The sequence below is a fragment of the Schistocerca gregaria genome, chromosome 1 (assembly GCF_023897955.1).
Source record: "Schistocerca gregaria isolate iqSchGreg1 chromosome 1, iqSchGreg1.2, whole genome shotgun sequence".
In the NCBI taxonomy this organism is placed as follows: Eukaryota; Metazoa; Arthropoda; class Insecta; order Orthoptera; family Acrididae; genus Schistocerca; species Schistocerca gregaria.
The window spans coordinates 1102959256-1102978225 of record NC_064920.1 but is presented as its reverse complement, the minus strand read 5'-3'; the positions used below and the strand labels follow the sequence as shown (position 1 = coordinate 1102978225).

General features: G+C 44.6%; 1 protein-coding gene and 1 pseudogene across 7 annotated transcripts in view; one reads left to right on the top strand and one right to left on the bottom strand.

Moving 5' to 3' along the window:
• Positions 1-18970, bottom strand: part of LOC126282638 (uncharacterized) — a 159829-nt gene that overhangs the window by 89045 nt on the left and 51814 nt on the right. For 6 of the 7 annotated variants that reach the window (XM_049982215.1, XM_049982210.1, XM_049982214.1 and 3 more), the window contains 2 exons: positions 9834-10108; positions 4885-5235 (listed from right to left, as the gene is read on the bottom strand). In XM_049982215.1, coding sequence (XP_049838172.1) covers positions 4885-5235; positions 9834-10091 — 609 coding nt within the window. In that variant the 5' untranslated portion in view covers positions 10092-10108. Of the gene's footprint in view, positions 1-4884; positions 5236-9833; positions 10109-17776; positions 18011-18970 lie in introns of those variants that run through there. The other variant, XM_049982213.1, reaches the window with a different exon arrangement.
• On the top strand, positions 6241-6357 carry LOC126290217 (5S ribosomal RNA; annotated as a pseudogene).

The window sequence follows — 18970 nt, the reverse complement described above, 5'->3', positions numbered from 1 at the left end:
GTGAACGCACATTCGAAGCGTGTGTTCGTCATCGCCATACTGGCGTATCACCCGGCGTGATGGTATGAGGTGCCATTGGTTACACGTCTCAGTCACCTCTTGGTCGTATTGACGGCGCTTTGAACAGTGGACGTAACATTTCAGATGTGTTACGATCCGTGGCTCTACCCTTCATTCCATGGCTGCGAAACCCTACATTTCAGCAGGATAATTCACGACCGCATGTTGCAGGTCCTGTACGGGCCTTTCTGGATACAGAAAATGTTCGACTGCTGCCCTGGCCAGCACATTCTCCAGATCTCTCACCAAATGAAAACGTCTGGTCAATGGTGGCCAAGCAACTGGCTCGTGACAATACGCCAGTCACTGCTCTTGATGAACTGTGGTATCGTGTTGAAGCTGCATGGGCAGCTGTACCTGTACACGCCATGCAAGTTCTGTTTGACTCAATGGCCAGGCGTATCAAGGCCGTTATTACGGCCACAGGTGGTTATTCTGGGTACTGATTTCGCAGGATCTATGCAACCAAATTGCGTTAAAATATAATCACACGCCAGTTCTAGTATAATATATTCGTCCAATGAATACCTGTTTATCATTTTCATTTCTTCTTGGTGTAGCAATTTTAACTGCCAGTAGTGTAGATATACAGTGTTATTATGTAGTTTAGTAATTAAACTGGAATTTCTTCTCGGAATATCAACCGTGGAAACTGACTAAAGTCCAGGCAAGTATCCTTCTATCATTTTCTGGTGAAAAAGATGTTAGGAATGGAATTGGGCGAAACTTCGCTACACATCGGTCTGTTTACTCGGCTGATATTCCGAGAGGCACTCATCAGTATATTCTTCTGAGAAAGCATACATTCACGTGTGCGAAGTGTATTAAATCTTTATTTACGCTTCTTTTACGCATCTAATTCTTTATTTTCACCCCTCTTGTGTCACTTAAGTTTATTCTGCAGGTGGTTTCTCAGGGAAATGGAATCGGACCTTTTGGATCCTCTGTTTTTCGGTTTCTTCAGATGAGACCTGGTTCAACTTGCGAGGGTTTTGAACTCACAGCATGTGCGCCATTATGCATCAGAAAATCCCTATGAATACTTCGACGAACCGTTGCACAATCTCAAGATTGGCGTTCATTGTGCAATGTCCGTGTCCGCAGCGTAACACGATTGTTTCACTAAACTGTTAATGCTGATGGGTATGTACAGAACCGTTGAATCCATATGTGTGTCAGCTCAAAGATGATGAAAGACTGTATGAATATTTTAAGCAAGTCGGAACAGCAACTCTCACTGCCTTGACAGTGTTTTGTCACGAGTTCGTGAGGTACTCCGTGAGGAGAGGACAATCAGCAGAGGCTGTGCAATTTGTGTCCACCTCGATCGCCTGATCTCTCGCTCTCTGGTTTTCACATCTCATAGAAAGTTTGAAGTGGGACACACTTGAAGACAGACGACGCGCTAAATGGAAGGGGCTGCCCTCTAAATTCCAAAATCCGATCTTCGCCGAGGGTGTAGAGCATAAACGAGGGTAATCCCAAAAGTCAGGTCTCCTATTTTTTTTTTATAAGTACAGATCTCTGTTTGTGTGGCAGTTGGTCACACTGTTATGAAGAGTGCTTCACGTGCTGTGTGTAAACATGCGCACGCCGCGCTGAGGCGCTCAGTCTTGGCTTGACAGCCGTTGAGAATGGAGCTCCCGATGGATGTTACCGCCAAGTGCAAATTGCGCGCAGTTATTCCGTTTTTGAAACCAAGCACTGCGTCGATTGAAATCCACCGCCAACTGACGGAACTGTATGGTGACTCGTGCATGGATATCAAAATTGTTCGTAAGTGGTGTAGAGAGTTTGCAGCTGTTCGGACCGAAAATCACGATGAACAAAGGAGCGGGAGACCGTCAATTTCTGAGGAGACAGTGTTGAAGTTTGAGGAAGGCATGCGTGAAGATCGGCGGATCATCCTGGATGATCTCTGCACGTTGGTCCCTAAGGTTTCCCGAAGCATCACTCACAGAATTTTAACGGAAACATTGAACTACCGGAAGGAGTATGCAAGATGGGTGTCACGCATGCTGACTGAGGACCACATGCGGCAACGAGTTGATGCTTCCCGCTCATTTCTTCACCGGCTTCCAGCCGAACAGAACAACTTTCTGAACTCAACTGTCACGGGTGACGAAACCTGACCATACCATTTTACACCTGTGACCAAGCAACAATCACACCAGTGGCGGTTCATAACTTTCTGAACAGCATGGCGGCGAGCTGGTATGACATGGGCATCCAAAAGCTGCCACAGCGTCTACAAAAGTGCATTGACGCAAGTGGTGATTATGTCGAAAAATAGCTAAATGTTCAAGCTGTAAACCTATGTAAACCATTGTAGAAATAAACAGGTCTACGTACTTACAAATAAAAAAAGGACACCTTACTTTTGGGATTAACCTCGTATTATTACCACCAACTTTCAAATCGCGCAATGATCACCATTCAAAGATAAGGGAAATCAGAGAGCTCTTACTTAGGTGTTCAGACGGTCGGTTTCCCCATGCGCGATCCGCTACTGGAACAGAAGGGTGGAAATATGACTTTGGCGCAAATAGTGCCCTCCGCTACACACCGCTTGGTGGATAGCGTAGTATACATGTAGATGCAGATGTTGTTGCTGTTGTTGTTGTTGTTGATGCTGTGGTCTTCAGTCCTGAGACTGGTTTGATGCAGCTCTCCAAACTACTCTATCCTCTGCAAGCTGCTTAATCTCCCAGTACCTACTGCAACCTACATCCTTCTGAATCTGTTTAGTGTATTCATCTGTTGGTCTCCCTCTACGATTTTTACCCTCCACGCTGCCCTCCAATGCTAAATCTGTGATCCCTTGATGCCTCAGAACATGTTCTACCAACCGGTCGTTTCTTCTTGTCAAGTTGTGCCACAAACTCCCCTTTCACCAGTTCTATTCAATACTTCCTCATTAGTTATGTGATCTACCCATCTAATCTTCAGCATTCTTCTGTAGCACCACATTTCGAAAGCTTCTATTCTCTTCTTGTCCAAACTGTTTATCGTCCATGTTTCACTTCCATACATGGCTACACTCCCTACAAATACTTTCAGAAACGACTTCCTGACACTTAAATCCATACTCGATATTAACAAATTTCTCTTCTTCAGAAACGCTTTCCTTGCCATTGCCAGTCTACATTTATATCCTCTCTACTTCGACCATCATCAGTTATTTTGCTCCACTATTAGCAAAACTCCTTTACTACTTTAAGTGTCTCATTTCCTAATCTAATTCCCTCAGCATCACCCGACTTAATTCGACTACATTCCATTATCCTCGGTTTGCTTTTGTTGAAGTTCATCTTATATCCTCCTTTCAGGACACTGTCCATTCCGTTCAACTGCTCTTCCAAGTCTTTTGTTGTCTTTTTATTTCTTCTCCATGGATTTTAATACCTACTCTGAATTTTTCTTTTGTTTCCTTCACTGCTTGCTCAATAAACAGATTGAATAACATCGTGGAGAGACTACAACCCTGTCTCACTCCCATCCCAACCGCTGCTTCCCTTTCATGTCCCTCAACTCTTATATCTGCCATCTGGTTTCTGTACAAAGTGTAAATAGCCTTTCGCTCCCTGCATATTACCCCTGCCACCTTTAGAATTTGAAAGAGGGTATTCCAGTCAACATTGTCAAAAGCTTTCTCTAAGTCTACAAATGATAGAAACGTAGGTTTGCCTTTTCTTAATCTAGCTTCTAAGATAAGTCGTAAGGTCAGTATTGCATCACGTGTTCCAACATTTCCACGGAATCCAAACTGATCTTCCCCGAGGTCGGCTTCTATCAGTTTTTCCATTCGTCTGTAAAGAATTTGCGTTAGTATTTTGCAGCTGTGACTTATTAAACTGAGTGGCCGAGCGGTTCTAGGCGCTTCAGTCTGGAACCGCGTGACCGCTACGGTCGCAGGCTGGAATCCTGCCTCGGGCATGGATGTGTGTGATGTCCTTAGGTTAGTTAGGTTTAAGTAGTTCTAAATTCTAGGGGACAGATGACCTCAGATGTCAAGTCCCATAGTGCTCAGAGCCATTTTTTTTATTAAACTGATAGTTCGGAAATTTTCACATCTGTCAACACCTGCTTTCTTTGGGTTTGCAATTGTTATATTCTTCTTGAAGTCTGTCTCATACATCTTGCTGACCAGATGGTAGACTTTTGTCAGGACTGGCTCTCGCAAGGCCGTCAGTAGTTCTAACGGAATTACTGACGCAGATGTTTTACATATCAAAAGAAACTTATACCTATAGAATGGCTCAAGTTGTCACACAGAGTAGAAGAAACCTATAAAACGACGTTAATTCATTCGCTCCCACCCTAAGTGGACAAGTGGCACAAACCATAACGGATTTTGAAAGATTAACAAAGGTCTGCTAAATCATTTTCGAAGTGACAAAATTTCATTCTGAAACTTCCTGGCAGATTAAAACTGTGTGCCGGACTGAGACTCGAACTCGAGATCTTTGCCTTTCTCGGGCAAGTGCTCTAATATCTGAGTTACCCAAGCACTACCCACGCCCCGTCCTCACAGCTTTACTTCTGCCAGTACCTCGTCTCCTACCTTCCAAACTTTACAGAAGCTCTCCTGCGAACCTTGCAGAACTAGCACTCTTGAAAGAAAGGATATTGCGGAACATGGCTTAGCCACAGCCTGGGGGATGTTTCCAGAATGTCTCATTCTGAAAATTTCATTCTGCCAAACACAAGAAACCGCCTCTGGCGTCCAAAATATCCAAGCGACGGAGAACGATATGCTAGAAACCACAGTAGACCCTGACTAGTAACCCAGTCCGTGGCGGTCCCACTGTTGGCGTCACTTACGGCGGGCAGTCCTGCCGCGGCGCCGTTGGAGACGGTGGCGCCGGCGCCCTGGGCTGGGGCGTCGCAGGCGTCGGGCTGGTCGGCGAGGGACGGCGGGCAGGAGGCGTCGGCGCGCGAGCAGCGCCGCTTGCTGAGCGACCGGTGGAGCGCGGAGTCGGCCGTCTGGGCGCCGGGCCCGCACTGCAGACGGTGGGGCGAGGCGCGGCGCCGCCGGTGGTGCAGGTACAGGTGCACCAGCTCCTCCACCAGGTACATCGCGAAGAAGCCCGAGCACATCAGCAGTTCCGGCAGGTGGAACTTGGTCTCCACCAGCGTGCCCGACTCCTGCAGCTCCTCCACCGCCTCGCGGACCTGTGGTAGAGGCCAGCAGTCAGCAATCTGGGAGATTAAAAACTCTTTGCCCGACAGGGAGTCCGACCCGGAACCTCGTCTTACACGACTCACGAGTTCAGTTCAACCATTACCTACGAGACTGTGGCCGACTGACCTACACTGAGGTTAAGAGAAAATATGATAGGCTACATCCTATTCCGCCACTAGGACAATGGTTCTACCATCTTCCGTTCCGCTGTGTACAGTTGGCTCTCAGAGCCATCATACTCCACCTGCCCCCTTGATGGTGGGGAGGGGGCACTTCCCTCCCTATTGCTCCTGCACAATCTACATCAGGAGCCATGTGCCCCCCAACCATCGTGGACGTCAGTCCCCACTTCTCAGCTGGAGAAGCGTTAAGTCTTCTCCGGCTCCTCTCGCCAGGAAGGGTTCCCTTGGGTCACTCCCTTCCCAGGTTCCTACCAGTGGCAAAGCTGACACCCGCCACTGGCTGAAGCAACCACAGGTAGCTGGTCGTAGGGCTTTAAAGTCCTTTTCAGTTCCTGAGACTGAATTGGTGAAGCCTTCCCAGCCGGACAAACCTAAGGAGTAGCGAGAGAAACCTAAAAAGATAAAGACCCCCAAGAACCAAGGCACTGCGGTGGCATCCACTCCTCCACTACCTACAAGCTCTGTGTCTGAGGATTAGGTGGAGATTCTGGCGTCCGCTGAGGACCTAGATCTCGCTGGGCCCTCAGACACAATGGATGTCGATGGCACAGGTACTCATCTGGTGGCAGCAGGTGACCCTGTCTCATTGAGTATTTCATCCCTTCCCAGTCTCACGATCACGTAATCCTCCAGTGCAATTCCGGGTTTTTTTCCCACCACCTGGCTGAGCTACAGCAACTGTTAAGCTTACACCTGCTTTCTGCATTGCCCTCCAGTCGATTAGCAAACTGCTGGTAAGAATTCTGGTTCGAGTAGAAGTACAGACACAGTTTTAATAGCCAGAAAAATTTCAAAACAATATCACTCTCCTGCGGCAACGGCCTTGCCGCAATGGAATCACCGGTTCCGTGAGATCACCGAAGTTAAGCGCTGTCGGGCGCGGTCGGTACTTGGATGGGTGACCATCAAGGCAACCATGCGCTGTTGCCTTTTTTGTGGGTGAACTCAGCCTCGTGATGCCAACTGAGGAGCTACTCGACCGAATAGTGGCGGCCTCGGTCAAGAATACCATCATAACGACTGGGAGAGCGGTGTGCTGACCCCACGCCCCTCCTATCCGCATCTTCCACTGAGGTTGACACGGCGGTCGGATGGTCCCGGTAGGCCACTCGTGGCCTGAAGACGAAGTGCTTTTTTTTATCACTCTCCTGCGGGCTCAAAGACTTAATAAGGCCAGTAGTTTATTAACCAAGTTGTGGGCAATTTTGTTAATTTGTTGTCACTGAAATTCAGTCACCATTCGTTTTGATTTTGAACCTGATGTCACTCCTTAGATAAGTGCCTCGCTACAAATCTAAAAGTTTCAGTTTCAATCCACGGTTTGTCCTGAGATGTCTTGCTTTCATTTGTCGCTATCAGTCATTTGTAGCAATGCTTTCCTTCTGTAAAAAATGGAAGTTTCATCGAGGTTCGGGCTCCACGTTAAACGGTAGCCCCCCTCTCTCCCCAATAACTGGCTACGTAAGTCAATCCAAAGGTCGAAGAAGGGCAAGAGCATAATATGAAGGCCTTATTTCAATAGTGGTACAAGTCCATTTTTGTTCATTCTGAGATACAGAGTCCTAAAGTAAAATGAGCGCTGAAAAATCTGCAGTTGAGATACCAGAAATATTAAAGTATATATACCCGAATATTTCTGGTATCGCAACTGCAGATTTTTTAGCGCTCATTTTACTTTAGTACTCTGTATCTCAGTATATATACCTGAATTTTTCTGGTATCTCAACTGCAGATTTTTCAGCGCTCGTTTAACTTTAGCTCTTTGTATCTCAGAATGAACAAAAATGGACTTGTACCACTATTGAAATAAGCCCTTCATATGTCGACAAGAGCCACGCTTAGTAAAGCATATCACTGTCCAGACCAATCTCTGAATTGTGAAGAACTTCATTTTTACTTTCCAGTTCGATATGTGCGACAGATTTCAAATGAGTCCCAACATTTTAAAGCATTTCTTGAGAGAGAGAGAGAGAGAGAGAGAGAGAGAGAGAGAGAGAGAGAGAGAGAGGGAAGGAGAGATAGCCCGCAGAAAGGTTTACCAAACCGCTTGCCAGTTACAATACAAGTGTGAATTAAAATATTGTCGTATCTGTAGATTACGAAAACATTTTCTCTTGTGCATACATTAAAACTTCAAGATCAATTTGCACACGTTCAGTTTTGCCAGTCTAAGATCACTTGGATTTTCAGTTTCCCTACCTTCAGATGAGGTCTAATCCTGCCTGACGATGATCTCGCATGACACCCGCGACTGTTAATCCTAATATCCCCACCAGTGTGTGAGGTATTGCGGGACTCACAACAAAGACGCGCTGCACTTCTCTGTTATCAGTGTAACTGTGAGTATCTATGCAAAGATCTAGCTATCAAAGATCTACTTCGGTATTTGCCACTTTAAAAAGGAAAAACGAGGCGCCAAAGTTGATTACATCTGATAGACGGAAGAGATTTAGATATATAATCGTACAGTGTTTTCTATTATTGAGCTATCTCTACAGGGTGATTTTGCTGATTGGGAAGAAACAGCAGGAAACGAAGCCTGAGAGGATGGGGAGCATAAAAGGTCGTATGGTCACGTGGCGAGAAATGTGTTCCAGGGGAGGTACACCCACTCGAAGCTGGCGATAAAACACCTTTGACAGTGCAGGCTACAGTGGTCGAAAGCGGACATGATAACGCGCAAGAGAATTGGGTATGTTCTGTCTGTACTTGTGTCTTAGTGGTCCGGTGCACCATCATGTAGCACTTATATCGCCGTTCGTATCAACGGTGGGTCTTCCAACATCGGGTACAGTGTCATCCACAGGAACTGGAGGTATGCCTCATCTCTCACACATCGTGGAAGAATGACTGGTCACACTAGGCAGTCGTCTATAATCCTTGCCACTTCGCACTGAGGCTGACCCGCACCTGATGGTTCTATGCGATTCTCCATAGCCTGCAGATGGGTGTTGTGAAAACGATACTGTCCCTCGTAAAGGCAGCCTCATGGGTGACAGGAATACCAGCGCCACCGTGGCCTGTGCGATGAACAGGCACACCCGTCCCCACAAAGGCAAGTACATAGGTGGTAAGGCCTGCATGCACTGTAAATCATACCATAGTGGCAGTTGTTGCGGAGAAAGCTCCCACGGCCGTACCCCATACTGGTGAGCTACTCGCCTGCTCCTGGTACCGGAGTGACTGTCAAAGATATTCTATCTACACATACAAGTGGATATACTTCCCCTGGAAAGCATTTCTTGCTGTATGTCCGTGGGACCTTATTTGCTCCTTGTCCTCTCGGGGATCGTTTCCTACAGTTTTGCACCCGTTCAGCAATGTCAAGCTGTAGACACATCAAATGTATGACTGTTTGTGTTATGTTTTAAGGGGGTAGGACGTCAAACGGACCGACTTGGAGCAGGAGAGGCACCACAGGACATTTTAATTTCCACTGTCTATACTTTTACAAATAAATTCAAAAAACTTTGTCCGCATGACCAGGAAGGATTCAGGATTCACACTCGTAGCAGCGGAAGTTCAAAAACATAACAAAATAATTTTTTTATATGTAAAATTTCATCATTTTTTCTCTTATTATTGGCTGCATTTGTTGCTATAGGTACACTTTCCTTCATAAGTAAAAGAGACTGTTCGATGAATTTTGCACAGCACACAAACCATACTTACAGGTGTCTGAAACTATAGAATCTATTTAATTTATGAAAAAATGAATGAGCTGTTACGTTTTAAACTTTATGTTTAGAAAAAATCAAATTTTATAGTTAATTATCTCAATTTTTACCACAGTTTCTAATAGATTTGGAAAATTCTAGAGTTTCGTACACCTGTAAGTATGGTTTGTATGTTGTGCAAAATTCATCAAAGAATCTCTCTTACTTGTGAAGAAGAATGTACCCATAGCAACAAATGCAGCCAACAGTAAGTGAAAAAATGATGAAATTTCATACCTAAAAAAAAATTATTTTGTTACGTTTCTGCACTTCCACTGCTATGAGTGTGAATCCTGAATCCTTCCTGGTCATACTGACAAGGTTTTGTGAATTTATTTGTAAAAGTATAGACAGTAGAAACTAAAATGTCCTGTGGTGTCTCTCCTGCTCCAAGTCGGTCCGTTTGACGTCCTAACCCTCTTAAGGAAACTAGCATCTTGTTGTCTTGCGGATAGAAAACGTCCTGTGGCCAGTTAATAGTTTAGGATTGCTGGAGATGAGTAACTCTAAGATGTCCTAGATCTGAACGTCTGGAATAGGCTGTACTATCTGATAATACGTTGGGCAATTTAATGTAAGTGGGGCCCCCGATCTATAAGCAAGCAAGATTTATAGCTACGAGACAATAGGCGTTTGATGCCAGGCCACCTAGTGCGGATATGGTACCAGTGGCTCCGCTGTGGGGCTCACCTCGGGCAGCAGGTGGAGGAAGGTGGTGCAGAGCAGCGCGCCGCCCCCGAAGGCGAGCAGCAGCGAGATCAAGAGCGCGGCGCAGGGGCTGGAGCCCAGCTGGTACCGGCCGCCCCCGCCGCCCCCGCCGCCTCCCGCGGCGCGCCGCCTATGCAGCCGGCTGAATATGAGCGGCGTGAGGCCCAGCAGCGTGGAGGCGCCGCCCAGCACCACCATGGCCACCACCTTGGCTGTCACGATTCCCGTGTCCTGCGACATCTCGGCGCGCTCGCTTCCTGTAAACCGAACAGGCAGATTCGCTTTCATTCTCGCTGGAGACACCGGAAACAATATTAAACGTGTTTCGGTGAGGGAACACATGATGCGTCGCAGAAATGTTCACCAAAATGCTGTGTGAGGCCCTACAAGAGAGGCGTGAGACTGTCAGAAGAGCCCAACTCCCAAAATACACAAGATCACGTTCCCAGAGTAATGTTTCTTTTAATTTTTTTATTGCCCAGTACAAGAACATTAACACACGTCAAATGCACTAAAATACCTTGATGCGTCAGTGTTATCACCTTACAGTAGGCAAAAACAATACAGCTATATGGTGGCTTGTGACGTCATTCTGTTAGAAGCAGAAAATCCTATCTCAGAATTACGACGTGTCTTATTAATCAAATTAAGTTATGCTGATGGCCAGCTATTCGAATAATTCAATCATTTAACCGACATTGTGAGTCCCTCACAATTTGCCGGTTCTGTACTCATGCAAATAGTATTAATAATATATTAACTCAACTTTGTTGAAAGCCACTGCAAGAGCTCAAAAGATACAAAAACAAGAATCGCTAGAAAAATGGCAAAATAAAATGGTTCAAATGGCTCTGAGCACTATGGGACTTAACATCTGAGGTCATCAGTCCCCTAGAACTTAGAACTACTTAAACCTAACTAACCTAAGGACAGCACACACATCCATGCCCGAGGCAGGATTCGGACCTGCGACCGTAGCGGTTACGCGGTTCCAAACTGAAGCGCCTAGATCCGCTCGGCCACACCGGCCGGCGACAAAATAAAATCAAATAATGTTATTGTGACATATATCAAATGACTGCGTTTGATAACACTGTAACGAAACTGAGTTTTTTTCCTGACAAAATATTATGAAAGTTATCGATTTATACTTAACGGTATTTCAGTTAATTAATAGCAGAAACTAATCAAATAATAGTCTTTTAAGTGAGACTGGTCATCAGAATCAAGGTAGTTTGACCTCATTCTTCGATTGAAATGCGTCAGTTGCTTCCAAAAGGTTTTTCTAAAAAATAAGACGAGCAGTGTTCTCACATCAGGCTTCGCGGGACTTGTTGATGGAAGCCATTCCCCCACAAACCCTATTACGTCAGTGTCAATAAGAGGTGGTTTTAGTTTCCAATACATGCTAGTAAAGTTGAGTGTAATTTCTAAAAGGGAAACTAAGTATGAAAACTTGAACCACACCAAGGAACAAACGAATCATAGTTAAAAAGCTCGGGAGGGATAATTCTATGCAATTTTATGTAGTCGCTAAAAGTGTGTTATGTTTATCAGAACCACCTTTTATTATCCAAAATTTTAGGTTGTTGTTGTTGTTGTCTTCAGTCCTGAGACTGGTTTGATGCAGCTCTCCATGCTACTCTATCCTGTGCAAGCTGCTTCATCTCCCAGTACCTACTGCAACCTACATCCTTCTGAATCTGCTTAGTGTACTCATCTCTCGGTCTCCCTCTACGATTTTTACCCTCCACGCTGCCCTCCAATGCTAAATTTGTGATCCCTTGATGCCAATTTTAGGTTATTCTTTAAAAAGAAGTTTTTAACTGCAGCACTTTATTCGGAATAGATCACATGGTCCCAATCGAACACGTATTTCTGATAAACAGAGCGAGTGCAATAAATTATATCACAAAAAATGCAGATGTAGACAAAAGTACTCCACTGCCCTCACGACCACATGTACATCCAGTATTGAAGAAGTAAATTTTGCTATTTTACTACGATCTTAACGAAAACTATAATATTATCAGCTCTGTCTTCCAAAATTGAAATTCTCGCACGCTTTGGGTGACTGCATGACGTGTCTAGGAGCAATGATACTCGCTGACTGTTTACCAAAGTCCCCTGATTTGAATCCCACTCAAGATGTGGGTTGTGGGAGGAATTATTTCGATCTTGAGTCCCGTAGACGTGGAATTTCGTTGAGTCTTTGCCACAGCGATTCTCTACTTTTTATCAACTGTCATCAATATAGTTTGTTCCGATGTCCGGGCCGAGTTTCCTTGTTGGGAATGGGCGGCGTGGGGGGGTGGGGGGGGGGAGAGAGGTACGGATATTTCAGGAGGCAAGCTCCGACTATGCACGTGCTTACTGGTTTGATTTTGTTAGTGTGTGTGAAATCTTATGGGACTTAACTGCTAAGGTCATCATTCCCTAAGCTTACACACTACTTAACCTAAATTAACCTAAGGACAAACACACACACCCATGCCCGAGGGAGGACACGAATCTCCGCCGGGACCAACCGCACATACTGGTTTCATACAGCACAATTATCGCTTTGTAACGGCTCGCTATACACGGGTACTGTGTTGTTAGATCGGTAACCGCTGGCTTCAGAACACTCGTGGCAGAAAGTCGACGACTTCTACCAGCTTCAACTGATTCAAAACTAGGGAGACCTCGTTAGTGATGTGAACAACCTATATGGGTTAGTCCGTCAGTAGAGAGGTGTGTAAAGTTTTGTCCAGTTAGCTTACTATTGATTGATGACCAAAATATAACCTCTTGTACTTGAAAACAAATGGGTGGTCGCCTACAGAATGTGTGACTGCTCAGTGCGGTGAATTCCCGCCTGATTTTCGCTTCCAGCTGCAACCGACGGGGGTGTCTAAGGAAGTGCGTCAGTATTGTTAACATTTGGCTCGGGGAACACATCAAATGCATGACGTGTTCATGCACATTGTCTTGCAGTGCTTATAGGTGGAGGGAATACCTCCGCAGACAGTACATGCGGAAAGAGTATGGCGAAATCCTGTGTAGAGTTCCGTCTAGGCAAGTCAAAGGCGTCCACTAGAGAAAAGCTACTCTCCACGAAAAAAGGTCCATTACTTGACTCATTTCTCTTTTTTTTAACATTCAATGCCCGTAGGTATTACGTATTTTTGTGTAAATCCCTTCGAAAGATTATATGATATTCACAAAATTTTCTGGTTGCATCTACCAATCATCTAAACTTGCTCTCTCGCCCGTTTTATGCTATCCTGCAATTAATTGCATCTGCTACTTTTGCAAGAGGCGTGTTCCTACTCTGCTGGGAAAACTGACCCCCTGCCTCCTCCTCCCCCCCCCCCCTCCCCCCAACACACACACACCTATCTCTAGTTTTGCTGGCTTACGATGATATAAAAAAAAGGAATGTAAACAGTTTTTACGGCCCGTCGACATCGAGGTCGTTAAGAGAGAGAAGCACTAGCTAAGAATGGACAAAGAACTCAGCCGTGGTCTTTTCGAAGAGACCATCTCAGTGTTTACCTCTGGTAATACAAGGAAATCACGGAAAGCATAAATTTAAATGACCGGGCGAGGATTTCACACCTGCTTCTCCTGAGTATGAGTGTACAGTCTTAACTAATCGACAATAAAATTAAATATCTGATTGTTTGTGGTTGAGAAAAATATAAGTAATGTGTGTCCTACAAGAATGCACAGAAACCGAACATAATTTCCCGTTCTTTGCCTGTAAGATCATCATGCATAGATTTGGACTCGTATCTGATGCGTCATTCTTCTTGGTGGATGTAGCATATGTGTCTGTGCTCACACGCTCTTCTTCTGAAATCATATCACAACAGTCTAATTAAATCATCTGTGTCTATCCGAAAGCTGGAAATTTGTTAGAGCGGAAGAATAATAAACGTCACCGAAGTTCGTAAATTAATTGTATTCAGGCTATCATCAGCTACAGAACCAAAAAGAATGCCTCCGTTATCAACAATTTCATACCCTACGTGCAGTCTTTCGCACGTAACTCCGGTAGTGTGGGCCGCGAAAGTGGAGTAAGCGTGATCCAGTTATTTTTCTATTAGTGCCATTAAGAACAGCTCCATAACCAAGAGCAGAAGACACGCTAAGTGGGACGGCGCCATTGAGTTAGGATGGTACTGTAATGCAAGTTGGGCTCTCCTAGGAACAGAGTACTAACCCTACAGACGCGTTTCAAAAGTTCAGTATTTACAACCTAGTCTAAAAATAAAAATTTCTGCAGCCACAAATTTTCGACAGAAAAATTAATCAGTATATTCATCAATCCGTTGCCTAACAGCATGCTGAGAACGGGCGGCAGCGATTTCCACCAGAAAATTTTAGCATCTCAGGTCTCTGAATCACGCTACTGTAGTGGTGTCAGATCGGGAGGTAGTTGCTTCGAACCCTGGCGGTGAAATACAAATCCATTGACAGTAATTAGCCGAAAAGGAGAGAACTATTGGTGATGTATACCAAAGATCACCAGTCTGTTTCCATTCGTCAATTATGTACATTGCTTTACAAAGAAAGTGAAGCAGACATCAGGAGAGGAAGAAGCGAAATAAAACTTCATGGGTTCAGAGGGTACGTGATATAATTTAAAGGATTACATAGTCGAGTCAAATTTATAAAGAACTTGGCAGTATGAACCTATTAATCAGTAAGATGTTGCACCTTCTATAGTCTGGGTGTATGCGCTAATTCGGTTGGGAAGGCTGTTATGAGGCCGTTGTATTGTCTCCTATGGAAAGCAAGTCCACAACTGTTGCAACTGGTCCTTAAGATGGAGATGACGTCGGAGCTGGTACCACATATGTACACATCGTGTAAAACGGGCTTGACAGTGGACGTGAAAAGGCAGTTGATGAAGATAGCAGTGTATAACCATGAATGTGCACAAATTCAGATTGCATGTAGAATATTAGCCAGATTCCTAGTTGAAAACAAGGATCTCAACGACGGATAAGTAGCATGCAAATACGTAGTGAGAGACAACAACACTGTTGTGAGCGATGTGCGAAACTGGTCACTTCGATTGCCCTAATAGGTTCTCTGCGAAGAGGGGGGAGCCAGCTGCCCGCGTGCCCGACGCGGGACAAAGGACTGGCTGTAACGGTCGGTTCCTGTGTGCCGCGGCTAGTCCGACAAAAAGACAGAGGGGTGCTGGGGGAAATGAAGGTACGTGACGGAATTTTGCAGGACAACAGAACGAAGAAAAACAGTGCACCTCTGTACAACAGCAACACCAAGCAAATCAAAAGAGACAAAACCGTAACATGACCTAGGAGAATGGATCGCAGATGATCTCAGTGAAACTGTAGCTCCAGAACAAATGAAAATCAAACTAGATAGGACATACTATCCTTGCCAGGAAAATGCTCAGCCAGAAACATTTATCGATGAAGTAGGAGGCCGTCAGTCCTCGATCCTTAGCCAAGAAGGCTCCAATATGACAACTCGAATCACAAGAAAGGAAATTTCTGCGAAAACGGAGGGAACAAGGATTCTACCAGATGGGAGACGATAGTACAAACCTCACACTGAACTCCACTAACGCCAAGAAAACCTCACTGATGCCACCAGAAGAAGCTTCCTAGCCACTTATACAGAAGGCAACCCATAGGTTTTCACATCATATCTTCTAAGTACCCAACTACGGTAAGGCCATTGTTTCCATATGGAGCACGAAAATAGAAAAAAAATCTTGCAGGACTTAATGTTAGGCAAGTCATATTAACTAACATTGATACCTTATCGCTTACCCATTTTAACCAGACCCTTCCTTACCAATCCTAACAGAGAAAGGCCAGGAAAAGGTCCAAGGATTTGAAGGTAGAGTTCAGCAAGAAAATGAAGGAAGACATGGCTCAAAGGAAAGCTCAGTGTACTAACTAGAAAGCTGTTACCAAACTTCACCAAGAACACCAGAAGTGGCAGACGATAACAGCACAGCACCCTGATCCACTGGTGACCCGAACGAGTTAAAAACATAGGAGTTAAGAATTGACTATCTAAGTGCACAGAATGCGCGCAGAGAAATGCAAGAAAGACGTTAAATTCTGATATTCCGTCAGCAGAAAGGCAGTTTAAGTTTTTGATTTACTCACAAGCGTAAATAAAAAAAGAACAGCAGAAAAAAATTACGAAAAAATTATGACAACTCAACAAAAAGAAATGAAATGAAGAAGACGAGATCAATGCAACACATAAGAGAGTACAATTTTAAAGGCCTTGTTTTAGTTAACGAAATCGTTTTTGCGATCTTCCATCCGAAGACTGGTTTGACCTAACTCTACATGCTACCCTACCCTGTACAAGCCACTTCATCTCTACACAACTACCGCTACCTACGTCCATTTCAAACTGTATTCATCTCTTGGCCTCTGTCTACAAATTTTACCCTCCACACTTGCCTCCAATACTTAACTGGTAACCACTTGACATCTCAAAATGTGTCCTGTCAACCAGTCCCGTCTTTTAGTTAAGTCCTATTCAATACCTCATCATTAGTTACATGATCTACCCATCTGATCTTCGGCATTCTTCTGTAGCACCACATTTCGAAAACTTCTATTCTCTTCCTGTCTAAACTGTTTATCGTCCATATTTCACTTCCATACAAGGCTACACTGCATACAAATACTTTCAGGAAAGCCGTCCTGACACTTAAATCTATACTCGATATTAACACATTTCTCTCCATCAGAAACGCTTTTCTTTCTATAGCCACTCTGTACTTTATTTCCTTTCTACTTCGGCCATCATCGTTCTAATCTAACAGCTTCACCTAACTACATTCCATTACCTTTCTTTTACTTTTGTTGATGATCATCTGATAATCTCTTTTCAAGACACTATTTCTTCCGTTCGTTTGCTGTTCAACGTTCTTTACTGTCTGACAGAATTAATCGGCAAATCTCAAAGTTTTCATTTCTTCTCCCTGATCTTTGACTCCTCCTCTAAGACCTCCTTCAGTTACCTATACTGCTTGTTCAACGTAAAGATTCAGTTAAATAAGGTATAGGCTAAAACATTGTTTCACTCTCTTTTCATCTGCTTTCTTTCATGTCCTTCGACTATTATAATTGCTGTCTCGTTTTTGTACAAGTTTTAAATGGCCTTAGACTCCCATCATTTTATCTGTACCGCCTTCAAAATTTCAATAAGCTGTTCACAATTAAATGTTGAAAAAGAAAGCAATAACAGAGAAAAAGTTTACACATAAATCAGTAAATAATAAATGAGGGAAATTGTTGAAAACAAAGAGAACAATAATTTTGAATATTTTAATGCTAATTAATAAAACTATTGTAACAATGATTCTTTTGCTGGATTTTGGACAGCTGTGTTTGTCTAACACATTCGATGTGACCCATGAAGCCGGTGCTTTTCTTGTGACCAGACACTCATTAAGTTAGACAGAGTCTTCCACGTTAAATATCTGTAGTGAGTCAAAAGAAACTGTTTATCTGCCTAGAGTTCATTGCCATCTTTGACATTAGAAAATGAATGGAATACAAAAATCGATCTTTCCATCTCAACGATCATTTGAGATCAGCTATGCCTCGCGTGAGTAAGCGCGTATGTTTGAAGCAAGCTCGGACTGTGAAGCACATCAAAAAGAAAAAAAGGAAAGATAGAAAAGGTTTAACTCAAACACATTTGAAACATCCTATGCGAGTTCTGAGAATCTGTCGCCAAGGAGGAAAGGCAGCTACCTAATCCTTCCTACTCTGAAATGGTTCTAGTGACTTATAGAAATTTTCAGACGCTCAAAATAGACTTCTAGGCGAACACTTCCTTCTGAAAGCGAAAGACTAAACATGGATGGTGATCTGACAGAGACATCTAACGTGGATAAAGAAATAAACACTGTCAAGGACAGTTTTACTTACAGAATATACAAGCGAGAAACAAGAGAATGTGAAATCGTCGCGGCAGTTGGCCCCAGATGTTTTGCAGGACAGCAGCGATCCTTTTAGCACCTGAACAGCAGCAGAGGCTGGTGAACAATGAACCGCAGTCACACGTGAAAGCGTGTAAGGAAGCCTGACGTGAATGGGAACACCTTGTCGCCCATGCTTCCTGGATACGTACGGGGTGACGCGCGCACACGACCGGAAAACACGAATGATTTGTCACGCTTCCGAAAACGAGAGGCTGGTGTCGCAGAAGAGTCAAGGACGTTTTTACGTGCCTTGTAGTGAGTGAGGGTGGGAGAGGAGGTAGTGGGGTGGGGGAGAGAGACCGGATTGCCGGTAGAGGGGGGGGAGGGGGGGGGGGAGGGACGCAGACGAGGAGAAAGGAAGGAGAGCGGCCTTGCGACGTCTCGGACTCGGCACACACGGCGTGTCTGTTCTGCTCTCAGCTCAGAACGCCGCGCGCGCTGCACTCGACAGCGAATGGCCGTGTTTCACGCCCGCACGTCTCTCGAGGGAAAGTAAAAAACTGAGCCGTCGTGCCGCAACGACAAAGTCACCTGCCCCACGGCAGGAAGACTTGTGCAAAACAACATTCTTGCCTGGCCAAAGGCATTCTTGTTCAGCTATCATTTCGTAGCGTAGCTCGGTAGCCGAATTAATAAAACGTCATAAATACAAAAAAGCAGATTTCCATCTTCGCTTCAGCCAAAGATAATTTGCTTAAGTGAAATCCTTCGATCGTACCACATCGCAGAAAACACGTCTGTAGTTTCCAGAATGAGATTTTCAATCTGCAGCGGAGTGTGCGCTGATATGAAACAGAAGTGAAGCTGCGAGGACGGGGCGTGAGTCGTGCTTGGGTAGCTCAGTTGGTAGAGCACTTGCCCGCGAAAGGCAAAGGTCCCGAGTTCGAGTCTCGGTACGGCACACAGTTTTAATCTGCCAGGAAGTTTCACGTCTGTTGTTGTTCAACAATGGACACATTTCTTCCTTCGGTCCACTTTACCCGCAGCTTGTTGCGTCAGCAATATATCTCAAAGGCGTGAATATGCTGCTTGTATCTGCCCTTATGTGTCAATGTTATGCCACCATAAAATAAGGCGGAAGATACGAGTGTTTACTTTCCGTGTTGCAGATGGTTGACCCAACATATATGGAAGAATCTAC